The 18,861-nt window shown below is 32.5% G+C and overlaps 1 protein-coding gene across 1 annotated transcript; it reads right to left on the reverse strand.

Annotated features, from left to right (window-relative positions):
* Positions 1–1,116: 1,116 nt before the first annotated feature.
* LOC114334908 (uncharacterized) lies at positions 1,117–11,442 on the reverse strand. The gene is made up of 5 exons (XM_028285048.2): positions 11,120–11,442; positions 9,546–9,764; positions 9,011–9,110; positions 1,272–1,427; positions 1,117–1,170 (listed from the first exon to the last, which is right to left on the reverse strand). Exons 1-5 carry the CDS (start codon positions 11,440–11,442, stop codon positions 1,117–1,119), a joined length of 852 nt encoding a protein of 283 aa, XP_028140849.2.
* Positions 11,443–18,861: the final 7,419 nt, after the last annotated feature.

Below are 18,861 nucleotides of genomic sequence, written 5' to 3' on the forward strand. Positions count from 1 at the left end.
TTGGCGATAAAAAGTTTTTTCAAAAAAGACTTTGTAGGATTTTTAAAGAGTTATAAGAATGTGTAAACTACTAAATTCCGTAAGATTCCTTAGTTTTTAATTAGGGTGGCTTTAAAGGGCTCGAACAAGGGGGTGTTTGCTCGTAAGTAGAGGTTTTAAACAGCTATATCTCGCTAACTGTTCACTATACTGAAAATCTATGCACAAGTGAATTTTGTTTATTAAAAAAGCTACAATTTAGTAATCAATAATTTTTTTCGTATCTCCAGTATTTTCGGAGATATTTTGAAGTAAAAAGCGAAAAATGGGAAATTCCAAAAAATTAATTTTTCTTTAAACTCCAATTTTTCTAAAATTACGCCTTGTAAAAAGGTCAAACTTCTTGGGTGTATTGGTAATATAAATATAAAAGGAATTATAGAAAGGTGAAGACCAATTTTTAATTAGGAGGGTAGTTAGGGGGTTGTTTTCACTGATTTTTTCATAGAGAAAAGCAGGTACCGACCTTTTTTTGATCATAAGTCGCTTAATTTTCAGGCTAGAAACTTTTTATTATTATTTTTTTAGAGGTGTAGCTGTATGCTTGAAAAAAGATTATTTAAGTTTTCTTCGAAAAATGCAAAGTTTTCCGTTATTTTACTTTGAATATTTCACATTATGCACTTTACGAAAAAAGCTAACTTTGAACATGCTGTATCTCGGTTTGTATTGGTCTTAAAGATATTACAGAAAAAGAATTTGATTTGTGTTGCTAAAAGATACAATTTTGATATCTACAGTTTTTTTGATTTAATGCATATTTTTCGAGGTATTCTCAAAAAATCCTCTAAAAAAGTCGATTTTTTTCATCGAAAAACTGTTACTTTCAAGCACGAATAACTTGAAAAATATTAGTTTTACGAAGAAAATGTAAAAAACATTTTTTTCTTAGAATTACTTTTTAAATCGATTTACATGGTTGAAATGTAATAAAAAATTCCCACCCCCGAGATGGGGTGGCAATCACCCCAATGTTTTAGCGTACAGCGGGATGATATAGAAAATGATGCTTGGACTATTCCCATTTCCTCGACTATAATAAATACAAACTCCTGAAAACTTCTGATCCCACAGCTCTTATTTACTTGTATTCTTGATCACTGCAAACGTTGAATATGCTGCTTTCATCACCTAAAAGAATAACACCGTATTTAAAACTATATGTAAATATACGAAAAGGTCTATAATTAAACATTAGATATTAATTCCCCTTCTTACAGAAAAATACTTACAGAAACGTATGTACCGAAAGTAAGTGGTACAAATTTTCCAGCGGTAAAAACCAATGGTCTTCCAGCTCTCACCATTGTGTAAAGGCAAGAATTCTTAAAATCTTTATCAGCTGTTAACCAGTCACATTGAAAAATGGAATCTGGTACTTCCTCAGCCTAAAAAAAACACCAAACAAAGCCTAAAAAATACCTACTCAAATCTGAACGAAAAAATTTTAATCAAGTTAATGCTTTCTGATAAAAAATAATTATGGTCTTTTACGCTGAACGTAAATCTACAACGATGACGATTGTCCTACGCGCGAAGACGTGATGTACAATTTTTCCATGTGCGAAACGTGGAAATTTCAAATTGATTCCGCCAACTTCTGACAATTGGCCTTATGATTTGTTTATCATCATTGCAAAAGCCAAACGCTTCTTCGTCTTCAGCCTTAAATAGGCTTTAATTTTAAAACTTTGGACATAGGCCTCCATAATTCAATCCAGGCTTTTAAATTTTGCGCCACTTGCATCCAATTGTGTCCTCCAATATTTTTAATATCATCAGCCCATCTCCTTGTCGCCTTCCTCTGCTCTTTCTTATATATCTGTTCATTTCCTAATTTATGCCCGTACTTATCGATTTACTACACTAAATTAACGATATAATACTGCGAGGCATAAGTTAGGGATATAGAAAATTTATGCTCATTTTCATAGTTGATTTTTTCGTGAACGGATTAACGAATTCCACTAATTTTTTTTATTATTTTAGACATTTCTTTAGTATTTATACAGCTGTGCAAAGATTTACTCAAACTTCTTTTCTGTACTTATACCAAGTGGAAGAAAAGATACGTTTTTCTTATATTAGTTTGAAATAGGGATGGCGGTTGTTGGCAAAACACCGGTTTTCGGTTATACCGGTTGTTTTTACCTACGGTTTAAGCTACCGGTTATAACCGGTCAAAAAAACCGGTTGTTCCAAAAACCGGTGTTCGGTTTTTTTAGTCACAGCCAATACCCAATAGGTTACATTTACATTGCGCTTCAGTTTGCGATACTCCATTCGAATGGATATCAGTCCATATCAGTATAGCAATCAGTCATCAGTGTTGTGAAATCGGTTTCAGTCAGCTTAAAATTTCTTATTTTCGCACGGTGGGCGAAAAATTTTCACATTTTTTCTCTGAATTCATTATTTTTTCTACTTACCCGGTTTTTACCGGATATTACTTTAAAAAGAAAAACCGGTTATAACCGTGACAAAAAAATAACCGGAAAAACCGATTATTGCAGAAGAAAAAACCGGTTTTAGGTTATAACCGGTAGGTTTTTCCCATCCCTAGTTTGAAACACTCAACTGTACTACAACTGTAGGGGCGACGAGGTACAAATCTGAGTATACATCGGAATACTATTAATGTAGTGTTATGTTTTGTGAACTTTTTGTTTTTTGAATGTGCCTGATATCTTTAGAAACAAAGAAAATAGACGGTTTTGTATTTTAACATGTGTTTTAACCGAAACAAAAGTTCGAGACACCCTGTAAGGAGAAAAAGGTAAAAAGGTGGTTATGCATCGATACTGTGTTGTAGTCCCATATTTTGTGAACCTTGTATATTTTTAATTTCTCTGATATCTTTAATAACAAAGAAACTAGATGGTTTTACTCTTTATTATGCGATTTAACTGACTACTTCGATACGTGAGGAGGCCATGTCTTATCATACCACTAAGATGAAATTATTTCTTATATTATAGTGCGAAAGGAAAAGAGTGTTCAAAGAAAACAAAATATGTGTAATGAACCCCTCGCTATTTAAAGATCTTCCACGTAGACACCAAATCCATATTAATTTCAGGGAAATTCCACCCCAAAACATCACAGAGCCTCCATTAAACAATCTTGTCTCTCTTATGTTGCGCTGTGCATACCGCTTACCTGGTCGACAAATATGTCTTATCGGTGTCGATAAGAACTGTTTACGTTATGTACCTTTCTCTTTTTAAAGTTCTGTTAACTGTTATTTGTTATTGTTAATTTAATTTTGTTTCAGTTAATTCACATGTTAAATAAGTAAAACCACCTATTTTCTTTGTTTCTAAAGATATCAGGAAAATTCAACAAACAAAATGTTCATAAAATATAAGACTACAATCACAGTCTCCTACAGTTACTGTAACTGTAGGAGGCTGTGCTACAATACGATTTCGATGTATACTCAGGTTTGTACCTCGTCGTCCCTACAGAGTGTTTCAAACTTAACATAAGAAAAACATTTCTTTTCTTCCACCCGGTTTAAGTACAAAAAAGAAGTTTGATTAAACCTTTTCAGAACTGTGTAATTACTAAAGAAATATCTAAAATAATAAAAGAAATTAGGGGAATCCGTTAATCCGTTCACGAAAAAATCAACTATGAAAATAAGCATACATTTTCTATATCCTTAACTTATGTCTCGCAGTGTATATCCTAATATGCTTTTTAAATCGTCAATTAATAGTATTATTTTAAACACTTACCTCCTGTGTTACAGCGTTTCCAAACATACAGTATATCGTTAGTTGAAAAGTCATGGCACACAAGTATAATAGCTCCGAAAGGTATAAGTTATCGCTGACTGGAGTCTAAAATTTTTTTTCATTTTATTTAGTAATATCTTTTTCTTTAAGTAGCCCAGTAAATGAACGGGAAATACGGCGACACCGTGTAATTTTCAGGGGCAACACCGAATTGCATGAAAATTTGGATTTAGATTCTACTTACCCTCTACTTCAAAGTTGAAATTGTGCCGTTGGCTGCTTTTATTGGGGGGCGGGGGGGGGGGGGGGGTGACAGTCACCCCTTCTCGGAAAAACATACGTTCAAGATAAGACCGGAAATGGATAAATTGACTCATTTTAAGCAACTTTTGTTCTATAGAGTTTTTTATGTAAGTCAATACTTTTCGATTTATTTGCGATTGAAAATGTTTATTTTTCGACAAAAGACTACGGTTTCAGACGGTTTTTAGCAAATAACTCAAGTAAATATTTGATCGAAAAAATATCCTTAGCAAAAGTGTCTATAAAAACCGAAAAAAAATGGTGTATCAGTAAAGTCTATCAATTAAATAAAAACAAAGTTGTAGCTCATGGAAAATACGTTCTTATTCGTTTAATTCCAAATCGAATATTTCAAGGTGACATCACCGAAAAATTAAGCACTTTTCGGGAAAAACCCATTCAAACTTTTTTAAAGTGTTTATAAACAGCTTTATTTTAATTGTTTATAAAAGTTTTTAGCATTAAAAGTAAGCGAGTTACGCTCAAAATAAAGTTGGCCCTCTTTTTTTTTGGTAAAAAAATCATGAAAATCTCCCAGTGTTTAGCTCCCCAAATGATATTAATCACTACCGCTTTACAAACAATTTACTTACTTATCTATTTTTTATATGATCTGTCAGTCTCACCGGTTTAAAGTGCTTATTTTTGAAAGGGTTATAGTTGAAAAAGCTTGAACGGCTTATTAATCACGAGTGTATGCAAATTTTAAACAGCCATATTTTAACCAATTTTTGTGTTACGGGAAAACAAAATGAAACTAGCACATGTATAATAGCAAAACCTACATTTTTTATTGTTTAAGATTTTACTTATCACTAATACTTTTTGAAAAAAAAAATTATTTTGAAAAATTGAAGTTATTTTGAAAAAAAAAATTTTCAAATTTTTTTTTTCTTTAAAACTAATTTTTTTCAAAAACAAGCACTTCAAACCAATCAAACTTACAGATCGTATAAACAATACACATACAGTTAAAATAAATGGTAAAGCGATAACGATTAATTTTATTTAGGGTGCCAAATAGAGGGGGGTTTTTACGATTTTTTTACCAAAAAAAAGATGCCAACTTTTTTTTCAGTGTAACTCGTTTACTTTTGATGCTGGAAATTTTTGTAAAAAGCAAATATAAAGCTTTTTTAGATACTTTAAAAATGTTAATAAGCTTTTCCCGAAAAGTGCTTAATTTTTCGGTGATTTCGCGTTGAATTATTCGATTTGGAATTAGACGAATAAGAACCTATTTTTCATGAGCTACAACTTTGCTTTTACTCAATCTATAGAATTTACTGATACACCGTTTTTTCGTTTTTGAAGTTATACTTCTTTAGGCGCGATTGAGATTGAGGGTGAATTTATATTGATCTGCGCGCATGCGCACACCGACAGTATGGTATTAGTCGTTATACGGGCTCTGATTGGGTGTTGAAATGATCTGTCAATAATAAATAATTGTTCAATATAACGGTAAACAAATGTATAATATATTAGTTTGATTGTTGTGAGGACAGAAACAAAAAGTTTATAATTGTAGTGACATTTAAATAGTTTTTAAAAGCAACAGGTACGTAATAATTGTAAATGTATCATAGGTACCTATTTGAACCTACCAAAATACATAGTATGTAATACTTTTATTTACATAATTTGATTACCATCAAAATTTCTATCAATGTTCACCGAATATATTGTTTTCTTACTCTATGTTTTGTTGTATCTTTTCAATTCTAAATCATTTCAATTCAAAATCAAAATAATTTAATTTAATTCAAAAATGTCAACAGCTTAATCCGTTTAGTTAGTCGATCTTCGCACATAATGACACATTGCCTCCGTGGCGAAGCGTTTAAGGCGAATGAACCCCAATATACCAACCGCGCTGATAGCTGGTTCGAATCCCAATAAAAACTTTTATTTTTTTATTTTTTTTTGTACATTTTATGATTGTAAGTATATTTATTATATAATTTTATTTTCAGAAAATACGTATAGACTAAGAGCCGCTATAGGTGAAAATTCTTAATCATTTTAGGCACGACGGGACCCTATAACTTAAATAGTAGAACCTAAAGGCAAACGTTTGAATACTGTGCCGTCACTTTTCAGTGGCACATGCGTCTACAGTGGCGCATCAAACTTTCCACTTATGGACGGGATACATAAATTAAAAAATACCCTCCCTAATTACCAGAATTTAATTTTTTTCATTTTTTTAAGTTTTATGTGATTAAGATATAAGATTCATCGTAATTTTAATCCAACACCCCCTTCTCCCTGCCCCCACCATCAAAAACTTTATTTTTCGATTTTATTTTTTTTTTGGTGGGATGCAATCAATTTTAAAATTTCAAAAAATTTACACGCATAGTTAAGGGTTTTATAAAACACGTCTATTTTTTATAGACCTGTAGGTTGAGTGTACATAACCTCAAAAAAATTTTAAAATTTTTTTTTTGAAAAAAAGTGTATAACTTTTTTTTGGGGATAGCTGCAGATCTAATTTTTTCTTAGTCTTGTGTATTTTATCAAACACTATATTTCTAATTTTTTTCAGATTTTTCTGTAACGTTGGTCACCTTCAAAAATCCAAAAAACTGTTTTTTAAGGGGGTTTTGGGGGGTTTGAACGTGTTTTTCTGATTTTTAAATATTCTAAAGAACTCAGTTATTTCAAGTTATATATAACCTATAAAAACAAAATTCATTTGATATATTATGAAGTCTATAAAATAGGGAAAATCCCCCAAAACCCTCCAAAAAACAGTTTTTCGAATTTTTGAAGGTGGGGAGACTTACGGAAAAATCTGAAAAAAATTTAAAATATAGTGTTTGATAAAACACACAAGATTAAGAAAAAATTAGACCGGCAGCTATTCCTCAAAAAAAGTTATACGCTTTTTTGAAAAAAAAATTTCTTTCAATTTTTTGATGTTATGTACACTCTACCTATGGGTCTATAAAAAATAGGCATATTTTATAAAAGCCTCAACTATGCGTGTGAATTTTTTGAAATTTTAAAATTGATTGCATCCCACAAAAAAAAAATAAAAACGAAAAATGAAGTTTTTGATGGTGGGGGCAGGGGGAAGGGGGTGGTGGGTTAAAATCACGATGAATCCTATGTGTTAATCACATAGAACTTAAAAAAATAAAAAAATTTAATTCTGTTAGTAAGTTCTGTTAACTTTTAATTTATTTATCCCATCCATAAGTGGAAAGTTTGATGCGCCACTGTCGACGGATGTGCCACTGAAAAGTGACGGCACAGTGTTCAAACGTTTTCTTTTAGGTTCTACTATTTAAGTTATAGGGTCCCATCGTGCCTAAAATGATTAAGAAATTTCACCTATAGCGGCTCTTAGTCTAGTATTTAGTTAAAAAAATTTCCGACAATTAATGTTCAGAAATCATTTGTGGCATTTTTAATGTGTTTGTGTGTGTTTTATTCTTTTATTATTTTAATCTTTGGCACTGTTTTAATAAAAATGTTTGAGAAGTAGTAAGTATAAATTAGTTTAATATTTAAATAAAATATAAATAAAAAGTATATTAATTTCGTTTAAATCATATAATAGAAGTATAACTTCTTACGTGCGTACAAAGTACACACACATTCTTTTTTTTATAAGCTACACTTTTGCTAAGAATACTATTTTCGACAAAATATTTACTTTTTGAGTTATTTGCGAAAAACGGTATGAAAACGTAGTTTCTTTGTCGAAAAATCAACATTTTCAATAGCGAATAACTCGAAAAGTATTGACTTACATAAAAATTTTTATAGAACGAAAGTTGCTTTTCACCCCCCGAGAAGGGGTGACTGTCACCCCCCAAGTAAAAGCAACCAACGGCACAAATTCAACTTTGAAGTGGAGGGTAAGTTGAATCTAAATCCAAATTTTCATGCAATTCGGAGTTGCCCCTGAAAATTACACTCCAAAACGGTCATTTATTGGGCTAAAGTTAAGTTTTTCAGATACAACGACGACAAAAGCATTTTAAAATTGATATTAAATTGTTAATTAAGTACATACTTGCAATATTATTTGAAATAAGACAAATAAAAATAAGTCCAGTAAATGGGAGAATGTATTGTCACGGAAGACCCCCAACCCGATAGAACAACAACATAAAAGAATTGTGACCAATAATTGTATAGTAGAGGCGCAGAACACAAGATGGAATAATAACTATAGGAGGCCTATATTCAGCAATGGACAAATCAGGGCTGATTGATGATGATTAATGATGTTTGGAAAGCCACTTTATTAAGCTAATAATAACTACTGTCGGAAAATGAAAGAATAGGGCTTTTCATAGATTGTCATTTGTTTCGAGCTTCTGTCATGTGTCACATAATATTAAGATATCTACGTCATACGTCTTTGGTTTGTATCATTGGTATATACCAATAACGTACGATGTAGATATTTATATTAATATTATGTGACACATGACAGAAGCTCGAAACAAATTACTGTGAATGATAATCACATATTTTGTATTTGCTGTCTTTTTCTATAAATAACAAACGAGAGAGATAGATTATTAATTATTATCTTAACAGGTGATTGATATGATTGCTCATGGGTAATCTTTAATTTTTCTGACTGTAATAAGATTAAGGTATGTAAAAAAGTAGAACATAAAAAAATATTGTGCTTCTTCGTCTTCGTGTCTTCTTCACCTAAACCTTTTACAAGTCCCTGCCAGGTGTCCCTCCATATTCTCCTCGGGTTTGCTCTACCTACGTTTCTCTCAAATTCTAACAGCTCTATGTCCCACAGTCTTCTTCGTGAATCTTTTTGGAAAGAGAGCCGGGGAAAGTCACTAGTCGCTAAAGCTCTTTGAATCAAGTCGTTTTTTCATACAAACGTGTTTCTTCATAATAAATATGCAAATTAGTAACTAATAGTAATAATTAATACTTACCGTTGACACTAGATATAAACAAGAACAAATAATAAATAATGTAGAGAATATCTGAGCTAATGTAACACCAGTATGCACGGTTTCTAAATCTTCAGATACCCTAAAAAAGACAAACCAAATATCACAAAAGAAATATACCACTTAGTACCTATCTACTGTTTCATTATACAATGATGAGTGTGCTAATAACCGGCAAAATAACGCATAAATGGAAAACGTAATACGTTGTGAAATAAAATAAAACGAAACTATAGTATAGGTGGGAAACCTATAAATTTACATTACATTACCACATCAATAGTTTCGTGTCTTTAAATGTATCGTAGGAGGCATCTTCGGCAACTAATACATGCTAATACACTAAATTTTATGAAATTCTCCTGTCACAGTTAGTTGCCATACACCTCCGACACGTCTAAAGGGAGGAAATTATCGATACTGTGTAAGTTTGACTAAAGTAGGTTTTACTCTTGGGCCAAATCAATACCGAATGGTAAGTACTTGAATAACTTTATGTGATAAATATGTACTATACCGATAAACTTCCTGCAAGTGTTGAATAATTTTATTCATTTCTTGTTTCATCTTTTCATTTAGTTCCTTTGAATTGTACAGACCATCAGGAGTTAAGTCCGGACCATTAATCTTTTTTACAGTTCTTTCTCGGATGGAAGTCATAGCCCCTCGGATAGTCCTCAAATGCATTGTTATATTGTTAATGATGTTGATAAACAGGCAGTCAGTAGCGATTATGCTAGAATTAAATTAAAGTGTATTAAATATGCACAAATTTTAATATAATACCTAATTAATGATGGCACTATCTGAGTACCTAGTAAAATAAGAAAGAAAAATAAGATCACAATACAACAACAAAAATCACTTATGAAATAAAAATCCAATAATAATAAAACGATTAATCTTTAAAAAGTAAACTGGGAAAACAAAGGTACCTATATAAAATAGATAAAGTTTGGACCATTTGTGATGTGCAGATAATATGGAACTCATTGCAAAAAGAATAAAAAATTTTTAAGCAATTACAACAAACGTAGATAGAAAATCAAATGAAAATAGGACGGAAAATTAATTATAACAAAACAAAGATTTATTTATTTATTGACGGGCTAAACCCTTTTTCAGTTCTTGTACAAAATGTATAAAATACAGTAAGATACATAAGCTAGCTACCACAGGTTCTTAACATGTATTTTAAATGATGCAGTTGAAGTATTACTTAATTCTAAATCTGTTCTAAGTATTACCTGTCGAAAAAACACTACAGTACCCTGGCTGTTGAAGTGTCATGGAAAAACCTTATTACCCTGGTCTATTTGTATGTTGAATGCTTTTAGTTTTATCATCGGACTTAGCAATGAGTGGAATAAGGACGTTGAAAATATATGTATCAATGAAAGACATAGTTAACTTTTCGAAGGAAAGAGATCACCTGAACAGATTTTACTATGTATATCACATATACTCTTCTCTGTTAGTAGTGATATGGACTCCCCCTTCTCAAGTAATTCTAATCTAAAACTGCGTTTCGTTGGTAATTGTAATAATTTATTTCTTGCCCCTTTAAAATCTTAAAATTAATGTGCGAGTATATTTTTACTATGTAGTATGTGATTAAATTAACAACTCAACTAAAATAACATGAATAATGACTTATGTTAAAATTAAGGAAACTAGTCCTGATTCAGAAGGGGGTCTACAGTTTGGAAGTCTTGTTAAAACAACAGATCATTCAATACCTTTAGAAACTATTAATCCAACAGGTATTGAATTGAGACGTAATAATCGTGTACGTCATCAACCACAGAGGTTGGACTTGTAAACTTTTAATTATAGGTAAGGAGGGAAATGATGTGTATTTAAATGTAAGTTTCTGAGTTGCTTGGCAACGTTGCGTTGGGCTGTCAAGTGTCAACGGCGACAGATGACAGGTAACCAGAAAATGGAGGCAAGCTCTTTTCTCATCTCTGTATTAGATAATTCATAATAAAGTAATCAAAGTACAATTTAGTATTTGTATCACGGGCTTAAACTTAACATTTTGGCAAATGATAAAATTTTTAAATATAATAAAGCAAAATAATAATTTACCTGTAAGCAAAGGAATACAAGGGAATTGCCTCATACAACACAGCTAGCAGATACGACTTAGTACTAACATCGATCTTGAATGGCATCCAAGCTCTATAAGGCATATAATCAGGTATATAACTATCAGGATCATTTTCATCGTACTGTAGTGCAACCAGCGTCGGAGGAACATACGACGCTAGGATGCCAATGGTAGCTACTGACAAAAATATACAGGTACATTTTCTGCCAAGGAGTTCGTACTCTTGTGATATCCTCCCGGGATAGAAATCCTTTTCAGGACAGCATTCGTAACGAAGGTTTTTTTTGGATAGAGTCTTCATGATTTTGATTAAAGCGTTTCGGTTAAAGAAGATAAAACTGACCTGTAAAGTAAAGTTTTATAACGTACCTATATTAATCTAGTTATCAGAGGTTTGATCTCTAAAACAAAACGAACAGGCTGCGAGTATTAATTTTTGTACCCCAAAATCACGCAAGATAGCTTGTCACTCCTACCTTCCGGCTTCCCTTAAAAACCCCTCGAGTTAAAGGGAGGGGAGTGGGAATCAAGGACCTGCACGCCGCGTAGAAAAAAATTTTCAAACAAGAAATGTAGCTGAGATAATTTAGAACAACAATGTTTTTTTTGTATAAAATGAACTTTTTTTAACACTTTTTGAGTAAAATGAACGTTTTCTCAGAAACAACGCTTGCCGTGACCGCAGAGCCGGATTTAAGGCAGTGGGGCAGATCCGTGGGCAAACCTATGGGCAGAATTAATGTGGGGCCCTACCTCCTACCATTAAAAAATTTGTTGCTATAACTATGGTATAGAACCAACTACAGGGTTTTCCCTTTTAGAAATTAAAAAGAAATATTGATCTACCTTTGTCTTTGAAATGAAAGTCTAAGTTTTTCAACCTAATAAAAATATTTTTAGCAGATGCCGCTACGCACCTACTACCTTTACGTCAGTTGCAATGGGGGACTAATAAATGTCGACAATTTTTACCTGGAGTAGAGATACCAGCCTATGCATTCTCTGAAGAGCCTCTAACAAGAGGTGAAATCGTCGATAAGAGTGCTGGCCGCTCTCTCTAACCTAAGTAAAAGTTAAGACAGTTTTGGTTTCGCATTGCAACTGAATTAAAATGGTATACATTTTTATTTTATATTAGTATTGCTCCTATAGAGTAACTAGGTCCATTTTCCGTTGGAACTTTACCAAGCTGCAGAAGGGGGTTGTGAATTGCATAGTGTAGAATTCCTTCCCTTTTGTCTTCACTGCAGCATCCATTTGATCAAACGAATTGCATCAAACGAATAATCAGGGATAAATTATCAATAAAACAACTGATACGGTTAGGACATATTCAAGGAATGGATGAACAACTAAAACTTTAACCAGAAGGAAAGAGAAAACGAGGTAGACCGAGAAAAAGTTGGAGCAAAGGCATAAACAAAGAACTGAGAGAAATAGATATATAAGAGGACCTATGGAACAACCGGCCGAAGTGGCGACTGGAAGTCGGAAAAAGGCGGAGAGCTTTATAAACCGACATGTAGTAGTATATTGTAGGAAACAGAGGTTCAACCCATGGTACAAAGGCGCCAGGTACGATAGCCGGAATATCCGAAATTCGGATGAGTTCGCGCATGACGTCACAATGAGAGTGATTTTAAATATTCCCCATTTAAAACATTAGCGCTCGGAGCACAATTAGTCTTAAATTGGTCATAAAGAGTAATTTTAATAGATTAATATAATTTCTGTTTAACTATTTGGGCGGAGGTAAATTCCTCACCAACCAGTAAAAACATATAATCTTCTTCTTCTTCTTGACTGGCTTTACAACTCGGGGTGAGTCTTCGCCGCATCCACTATAGCCCTCCATCGTCTGCGATCTTGCGCTTCGATTTGCCATTGTTGTACCCCAATCCTAGATAGATCGGTTTCAACATCATCCTTCCATCTTTTTCTGGGACGGCCCACTGATCTTCTACCGTCTGGTCTCTCGAAAAACACTGTCTTTAGCACTCTGTCTTCCTCTGATCTTACTACATGACCTGCCCATCTTATCCGATTAGCTTTTATATGTCTGACGAGTCACCATATAGAGACATATAGAGTCACCAATTCAGCATTGCGGCGCCTTCTCCACTCTCCTGTCAATTCAACTCTTTGAGGACCAAATATCATTCTGAGGACTTTCCTTTCAAATATCAGCAATTTATTTATTTCTCGCTGATGTAGAGTCCATATTTCACTCCCATATGTAACAACTGGGCGAATAATTGACATGTACAGTCTTAATTTAGATTGTCTTTTCAGCAGCTTAGATCTTAATAATGATGATAGGGAGTATAATGCTCTATTTCCCGCAGCTATTCTTGCTGAGACCTCTTTTTCTATGTGATTGTCCTCTGTGATTACTGCTCCCAGATATTTAAACTCTTTTACTACTTCAAAGTTGTGGTCATAAATAGTTACGTTCTGCCTAACTCTTGGTCTTGGATTTTTGGTCACCAGCATATATTTCGTCTTCTCTTCATTTATTCGAAGGCCCAGGTTACCTGTTTCCTCATCGAGCTGTGAAAACACCTCTCTTACGTCTCTTGTAGAATGAGCGACTGCATCTAGATCATCGGCAAAGGCCAACAATAGTTTTGATCCTCGATTTGCGAATCCCCCTGTTAGTTCAGACTAGTGTTGCCCAAAATCAGTCTTGGTCTTGCAGTCTTGGTCTTGTTCTTGCGTTTTAGCAAGACCAAGACCAAGACCGCCTTATTTTAGCAAGACCAAGACCAAGACTGACCGTGCAAGACTTGAGCAAGAACAAGACCAAGCCTGCGAGACTCTTGCGTCTTGCAGTTTGAGTGTCGTTTTATGGAATAATACAGGGTGTAACAAAAATACAGGTCATAAATTTAATCACATATTTTGGGATCAAAAATATTTCGATTGAACCTAACTTACCTTAGTACAAATGTGCACATAAAAAAAGTTACAGCCCTTTGAAGTTACAAAATAAAAATCGATTTTTTCCAATATATCGAAAACTATTGGAGATTTTTTATTGAAAATGAACATGTGGCATTCTTAAGGCAGTAGTATCTTAAGAAAAAATTATAGTGAAATTTAGACACCCGATAAAAATTTTATGGGGGTTTGGTTCCTTTAAACCCCCCAAACTTTTGTGTACGTTTCAATTTGATTATAATTGTAGTACCATTAGTTAAACACAATGCTTTAAAAACTTCTTTGCCTCTTGGTACTTTTTCGAAAAGTCAGTATTTTGTCGAAATATTTTGCATATTATTTGTCAAATCCACCACACATTTGTATATGGCCACATATATGTTATGTTCATCTGTGATATGGCTAAAGCACAATTATGGAGACTTGATAATAATAGGAAAATTTATTTATGATTTACATATTTAGGTATATTTAGGTGAAATAGGAAAAAGAAGAAAACACAATATCTACGAATCTCTTATTAAAATCAGTCTATTGTACGGAGCAGAAACTTGGCGGATAACCGAAAACAACAGAAGAAAACTGGAGGCAGTAGAAATTGACGCTTTTAGAAGATCAGTAGGAGTGTCACGCAGAGAGAGAATACGTAATGATGAGATAAGATAGCGAATGGGGGTTGACGGCTCTCTAACAACTGACATAGAAAGAAAACAGCTGATATGGTACGGACACGTCCAGAGGATGGATAACTCAAGACTCCCTAAAATAATTATGCAATGGGTACCACCAAACCGCAAAAAGAGAGGAAGACCCAAGAAATCTTGGAGAGAGGGAATAACGAAGGCGATGAGCGCAAGAGATCTTAGAGAGGGCCAATGGGATGATAGAGTGTCATGGAAATTAGGCATCGGACAACGTCGCAAGACGTTTTAAAACCGATTGATATATATATATATATATATATATATATATATATATATATAGGTATATATATATATATATATATATATATATATATATATATATATATATATATATATATATATATATATAGGTATATTTTAAACCATATTAAAAAAGAAGTCACATCTCGATAAAATGTGCCTTATCGAAAAAATACACAGAAGCAAAAAAGTTTTAAAAACACTGTGTTTAACTAATGGTATCGCAGTAATAGTTTAATTGGAACGTACACAACCATTTGGGAGGTTTAAAGGAACAAAACCCCCATAAAATCTCTACGTAAACATATTAGAAAAGAAGCCGCAACTCGATAAAAACTGCCTTGTCGAAAAAATACTAAGAACCAAAAAAGTTTTAAAAATATTGAATTTAACTAATAGTATCACAATAATAATTTAATTGGAACGTACACAAAAGTTTGGGTGGGTTTAAGGGAATAAAACCCCCATAACATTTTTATGGGGTGCACAAATTTCACTATAATTTTTCTTTAAGATATTCCTGCCATAAAAATGCCACATGTCCATTTTCAATAAAGAATCTCTAATAGTTTTCGATATATTGGAAAAAATCGATTTTCATTTTGTAACTTCAAAGGGCTGTAACTTTTTTATATGCATATTATTTGTACTAAGGTAAGTTAGGTTCATTAGAACTATTTTTGGTTCTAAAATAGGTCATTTAATTTATGACCTGTATTTTTGTTACACCCTGTATATTAGTTCGGCTATATGCTTAGAGACTATGTGATACAAAAAAATATGTAACAAAAATTTGGAAAAATGGATTTATCCGCATTATGAACAATACGATGAACATACATACCGAATTAAAAATATGAACACTTATTTATTGGATACGTACTTAGAGGTCATAATAAATTATTATACAATGTAAAAATAAAATATTTCATTCTTTCCTAATATCAGACGACGCCTTCGCTCCGAAATTAATTACAATTGAGCAATTGTCTAGATTGTGAGAATAGCAACCTTTCATAAAATAATCTTCTTGTGTTGTGTGTATAACAATATCGCATTGAAACTTTTAAAGAAGTATGTCGCCTATATAGTTCTGTCGCCAGGGGGGGTACAACGGCCTCCTTTATTCAGATGGACTTACCTAAGTTTTTTTTATGTATTTTGACCCGTAGAATACGAATTTTTTGGGTAACAGTTGATCCGGATGTCGATAAGATTGTTATTGACCAAGAACTTGAGGAATTACATAACCGCGATCTCTCGCAAAACAAAACATTTTTTGGAATTTTTTGGGTCATTCTAAGCAAAACATGTTTCTACAATTTTTTTCGTATGATGGCTAGTTTTCGAGATAACCGCGGTTGAACTTTCAAAAAATCGAAAAATTGCAATTTTTGAACCCGAGTAACTTTTGATTAAAAAATAAAATAGCCAGTCTGCTTACCGCATTTGAAAGTTTAAGTCAAATTATATCGGTTTTAATTATTTGCATTGCTAAAAGTTTATTTTTTTATTGTTTAACAAAGCTATAAACACATAGTGTTTCCCTTGCCTTTACATGCGTTTTAACGCATGCTACGTAGAAATAGCCTCGATTGCACTAGTACCTATTCTACCTACTTGTTCGATTTTAAATGAGAAATCATAGAAAGCATCACTCACGCACTAGGTGTTTGTAGCTTTGTTTAACAATAACACAATACATTTTTAGCAATGCAAATAATCAAAACCGATATAATTTGACTTGAACTTTCAAAGGCGCTAAGCAGAATTGCTATTTTATTTTTTAATCAAAAGTTATTCGGGTTTAAAAATCGCAGTTTTTCGATTTTTTGAAAGTTCAACCGCGTTTGTCTCGAAAACTGAGCATCCTACGGGAAAACTTGTTAGAACATTTTTTACTTAGAATGACCCAAAAAATACAAAAAAAATGTTTTGTTTTGCGAGAAATCTCTGTTATGTAATTCCTCAAGTTCTTGGTCAATAACAATCTTATCGACATCCAGATCAACTGTTACCCAAAAAATTCGTATTCTACGGGTCAAAATACATGAAAAAAACTTGGGTAAGTCCATCTGAATAAAGGAGGCCGTTGTACCCCCCTGGCGACAGGACTAATAAGGTGATAATAATATAATACGAATACCATATTCACTGTTACAGACAACCACTCAATTGTTTTTCCTTATCCATATCGTAAAGACTAAACGTCCTACTTTTTGCAGGGTGTGCAATTAGATATTAGATCAATCGGCCAAACAAAATTTTTTGCTGAAAAAGCACTAGATAAGATAAGGCCTGGCTACCATGTATAGCCCATTCGCGCACGGTAAAATGTTAAAAAACCTTCAAACTTCAAAAAAAGAGATATTTATTATTATATAAAAAGAGATATTGGCCGATGTGTGATTTGGCCATTGTTTTTTTATTGTTAATGAAGAACTTATGAGAGGATGGGTGATCGGGCTGCATTAAAGACTAAAAAACCATGTTTTTTAAAATGAAATAAACAAATTACTTATCGACAACTGATAAATAAAGTTTAAACTTCAGTTTAGGCACTTCGAGATTTCGAAAATAATATTTTTTTCCACCTACCTCTACCGAAAGTATACTTTTCCGGACCTGATTGTAGGGAGCAAAGTTGTACTTTTCCTCCCTAGGGAGGAAAAGTAAAAGTAACGTCATATGTCATTCATGAAATATAACTTATTGACGCCCTGTATAATATCTATTTTCTATTACCTAAGTATCTATACATTTTAACATTTATTTATAAAACACTCTGTATTTTGCAGAATGGTAAAAAACAGTAAATTGTTATTTTGATTTAACAATGTTTACATTAATAATTTGACTTATATTTGACAGTTGACAGTTATATTGTACATAGGTACTTGTTGGATTTAGTTCTAATAAATTTTGTTGGTTAGTTACATAAAATAAATTAAGTAAAAATGACTTGTTATTTGAGGAAGGTGGAAAAACCATATGTATAACCTGTGAGTAAAGTGTCTTTTCCTCCCTTGGATGATTACTGCCCTCCGCTACGCATCGGGCAGTAATCTTCATTCTCGGGAGGAAAAGTAGCACTTTCCTCCCTTGTTATACAAATAGCTATTACTTGTGTTTTTGAGCCTTGAACATCGTCATTTTTCGATTTTTTTCAGTTTTAAATTGTTTATAACTCAGAAACGAATAACTTTAGACAAAAACTACAAAAGACCTTTTTTGTTCCATATGATTCAAAGAACCTAAAATAAGTCTACCAGGGCTGAAACAATTGATTTTTATAATTTGTTTAATTTTTTTTTTAAATAAATATAGAAATAACTCAGAAATTACGGCATTTCGGCATAGGAAATATTACATGAACATTCATTAGTAGTTATTATGGTTCAAAATGCAAAAATATACTGGGTGTTCTATTGGAAATACTAAAGTTCATTATATTTTCAAAAAAACGCAAAATCTGGAACAATCTGTAATTACCACTATAATATCGGCCGTATTAGAAGATCTTTACTCACCAAATTCCGTAAAAATCGTTCAAGTCGTTTCCGAGATATTTGAGGCGTTCCATACATAAAACTCACTCTGTATAAATGTTATATAATTAAACTGCGTGTATTACTTTGTATTAATTCTTGTTAAAAAAAGTCAATCTTAAAATTTTCAACTAATAGCAAACAAAAATTTTCAACTAATAATAGTGTCAAAGCTATTGCGTACTGTGCTGTAATTTAATTTGTATTTTTTTTTATTTTTTATTTGAATAAATGGCAAATTGTAGAACTCTTTTATTCCATTTAATTTCATATACCTAATGTGAGAGT

Source organism: Diabrotica virgifera, chromosome 5 (genome assembly GCF_917563875.1).
Source record: "Diabrotica virgifera virgifera chromosome 5, PGI_DIABVI_V3a".
Taxonomy (NCBI): Eukaryota; Metazoa; Arthropoda; class Insecta; order Coleoptera; family Chrysomelidae; genus Diabrotica; species Diabrotica virgifera.